Raw genomic sequence first — 3,491 nt, forward strand, 5'->3', positions numbered from 1 at the left:
GTCCCTGCCGCCCGCAGGCGCCCCGGCGCCCGTCCGGGCGCACCGCGACACCCTCCGCACCCCAGTCGCCCCTCCTGGGGGATCCCAGCCGGGTGCCGCCCCCGTGCTGGGCTGATGTCAGGGCCTTGGCAACGCTGTCACCCCCAAACTCCACTTTCTCCCTTTCCCCGCTGCAGACGATCAGACACGCGTGGTCCTCTCCCTGCTCCGGGAAGAGGGGCATGGCGACTACATCAATGGCAACTTTATCCGGGTCAGGCTTCGGTCAGGGAGCGGGCCGGGCTCGGGGTGGCGGAGGCGGGCCGTGGCATCTTGGTAGTGAATGCGGCCTTGCGCAGGGTGCGGACGGAAGCCAGGCCTACATCGCCACGCAAGGACCCCTGCCTCACACCCTGCTAGACTTCTGGCGACTGGTCTGGGAGTTTAGAGTCAAGGTCAGCACTGGGGGAGGTGGGATGCGGCCAGCGTTCCGAGCATCCCCCTGGGTCGCGTTTCCCTGGTCTCCTAATCCCAGTCACCTCCGTCTCCACTTGCCCTCCTTGTCTAGGTGATCCTGATGGCATGTCAAGAGACAGAGAACGGGCGGGTAGGTGTCTTCAGAGCCCCCAGCAGACATTTCCCCGTGGAGGGAGGAGGAATCTTCCTACAGCATTGGCGGGCTCTCCTGTCTGCCTGCCTGCCTGTCCGTCTCTGTCTCTCGCCCTCTCTCTTTGTCTCTGTCTCTCTCACTGTCTCGGTCTCTCCCTCTCTATCCCTCTGTCTCTCTCTCTCTCTCTCATCAGTTTCGCTAGAGTAAAGATGGGCACGTTTGCAACTGTTGTACTAAGTCCATACCGATGCCTATTTTTGAAAATAAAATGTACCGAAACACAGTCACGCTCATTTATTTATGTATTGCCTATGCCTGTTTTCATGGTACAGTAGCAGAATTGAGTAGTTGTTAGGTGAGTACATCGTATGGTCCACAGAGTCTAAACTATTTAGTATCTGACCCTTTATAGAAAATGTAACCAATCCTTGGGCAAGAAGTTTATCATTTTGTCAAAGAACCAGTTTTGAGTTGTATTCATTTTGTCAATTTAAAAATTTTTTTCTCTTTCAATAATTTCCTCTTGTCTTTATTATTTCTTTACTTCTGGTTATTCAGGTTTAATATGCTTTTCTTTTTCTAAGTGTTTTTAAGGTAGAAGCTTAGATTACTGATTTGAGGTTTTTCTTTTTTCATATATGAGAAGTTGTGTTTTTATTTCTTCTAAGCACTGCTTTAGCTGCATCTCACAAACTTGACAAGTTGTGCTTTCTTTTTCAATTAGTTCTAAATACTTTTTTATTTCCCCGTGGTTTCTTCTTTGCCCCCATGGTATTGATCATAGGTGTTTAGTTTCCAAATATTTGGGGACTTTTAAAATATACTTTTTGGTTATGATTTCTAGTTAATTCCATTGTGGTCAAAAACAAGTTTCTATTATTTCAGTTCTTTTAAATGTACTGAAACTTGTTTTATGGTCACGAATATGGTCTATTTTGGTAAGTGTTCTGTGTGCACTTGAAAAGACTGTGTCTTCTGCTTCTGTTGGGTGAAGTGTTCTATAAATACCAATTAGGTCAAATTGGTAGTCTTTTCTGAAAGACACTTTTATATCTTTACTTTTCCTTATAGGTTTATTTGCTCTAAATGTTCTATGACTTTCTGAGAGAGGCATGTTGAAATCTCCAATAATAAATAAATGTCAACTAGGTAATTTGTCAACAGTATTATTCAAATCTTATAATTCTTATGATTTTATTTTTGCCTATCTGCTCTATTATTTGCTGAAAGAGGAAGGTTGAAATCTTCAACTCTAGTTGTAGAATTTAGCTATTTCTCCTTTCAATTCTGTCAGTTATTGCTTCAGGTACTTTTTTTTTTCCTGCTTCATTTTTCCTTTGTATGCTTCAGATCTTTTAAAACTCTACGATTGAGTGCATGTACACATAGGATTATGTCTTCTGAATGATTAAATTCCTTTTCTAATATGTGACACCCTCCTTTATTGCTGTTAATATTCCTTTTGCTGAAGTGTACTTTATTATTAATATAGCCATTTAAATTTCTTTAGAGATTGCATGGTATGTCTTTTTTCATTATTTTACTTTATATCTATGTTCACCTTTGTTTTAAGTGTGTTTCTTGTAGGTGGCATATTGTAGAAACTTACTTTTAATCTAATCTGACACTATCTGCCTTTAATTAGATTATTTAGTCTTTACTGTAATTATCAAGAACGTTGGGTTTAAACCTACCATCTTGCTATTTTTTTTCTGTCCTTTGTTATTTTCTTATTTTCTTCTGTCTTCTTTCAGATTGAGAATTTTAAAATCTATTTTATAGTCATTATTCCCTTATTAGCTATACCTCTTTATTTTAAATGTTTAGTGGTGGCTTTAGGGGTTACAATACATGTCTTTGACATAGTCTACATTCAAACAGTATTATGCATTCCACATAAAATGCAAGAAATTATAGCAGGATATTTCAATTTCTTCTTTCTATTCTTTGTGCTATTGTTGCATTTTGATTCTAAATATGAAGTACATTCTATAATACATTGTTATTATTTTACTTTAGATTATCTTTTTAAAACAGCATTATTGAGATACAAGTCACTCATTTGGAGTATACAATTCAGTTGTTTTTAGTATACTCCTGAGTTATACAACCATCACTATAATACATCTCAGAACATTTTCTTTACCCCATAAAGAAACCCTGGGGCTGGGTGCAGTGGCTCATGCCTGTAAACTCAGCACCTTGGGAGGCAAAGGCAAGAGGATTGCCTGAGCCCAGGGGTTCGATATCAGCCTGAGCAACACGACAAGACTTCGTCTCTACAATAAATAAAAAAATTAGCCGGGTGTGGTGGTGCGCGCCTGTGATTCCAGCTACTTGGAAGGCTGAGGCAGAAGGATTGCCTGAGCCCAGCAGGTTGAAGTTGCAGTGACTGAGTGTGCCACTGCACTCCAGCCTGGGTGACAGAGTGAGACTCCAACTCAAAAAAGCAAACAAAAAACAACAAAAACCCTGGAGCCCCTGGCAGTCATTCTCCATTTCCCAATAACCTCTATTGCTCCAGGAAATCCCTAATCTGCTTTCTGTTTCTATAAATTTGCTTACTGTGGATGTTTCAGATAAATGAAGTCGTGTAATATGTAATCTTTGGTGACTTTTTTCACTTAGCATGTTTTGAATGTTCATGCAAACTGTAGCATGTATCAACACATCACTTCTTTTTATTGTTGAATAATATTTCAGTGAATAGATCTACCACATTTAACTTATCCATTAATCAGTTGGTAGAATTCAGGTTCTTTGCACTTTTTGGCTATTATGAGTAATGCTGCTATGAACATTCAGATACAGGTTTTTGTGTAGATGTGTTTTCCTTTCTTTTTTTTTTTTTTCTTTTTTGAGTTGGAGTCTCACTCTATCACCCAGATTGGAGTGCAGTGGG

General features: G+C 40.3%; 1 protein-coding gene across 1 annotated transcript in view; it reads left to right on the forward strand.

Annotated features, from left to right (window-relative positions):
- PTPN18 (protein tyrosine phosphatase, non-receptor type 18) overlaps positions 1-3,491 on the forward strand; it is a 13,314-nt gene that overhangs the window by 2,288 nt on the left and 7,535 nt on the right. The window contains exons 3-5 of the mRNA XM_021712664.1: positions 177-253; positions 339-434; positions 548-586. Of these exons, the coding sequence (XP_021568339.1) occupies positions 177-253; positions 339-434; positions 548-586 (212 nt within the window). The remainder of the gene's footprint in view (positions 1-176; positions 254-338; positions 435-547; positions 587-3,491) is intronic.

The sequence above is a fragment of the Carlito syrichta genome, unplaced genomic scaffold (assembly GCF_000164805.1).
Source record: "Carlito syrichta isolate Samal-C Ts95f unplaced genomic scaffold, Tarsius_syrichta-2.0.1 Scaffold303576, whole genome shotgun sequence".
Lineage (NCBI taxonomy): Eukaryota > Metazoa > Chordata > Mammalia > Primates > Tarsiidae > Carlito > Carlito syrichta.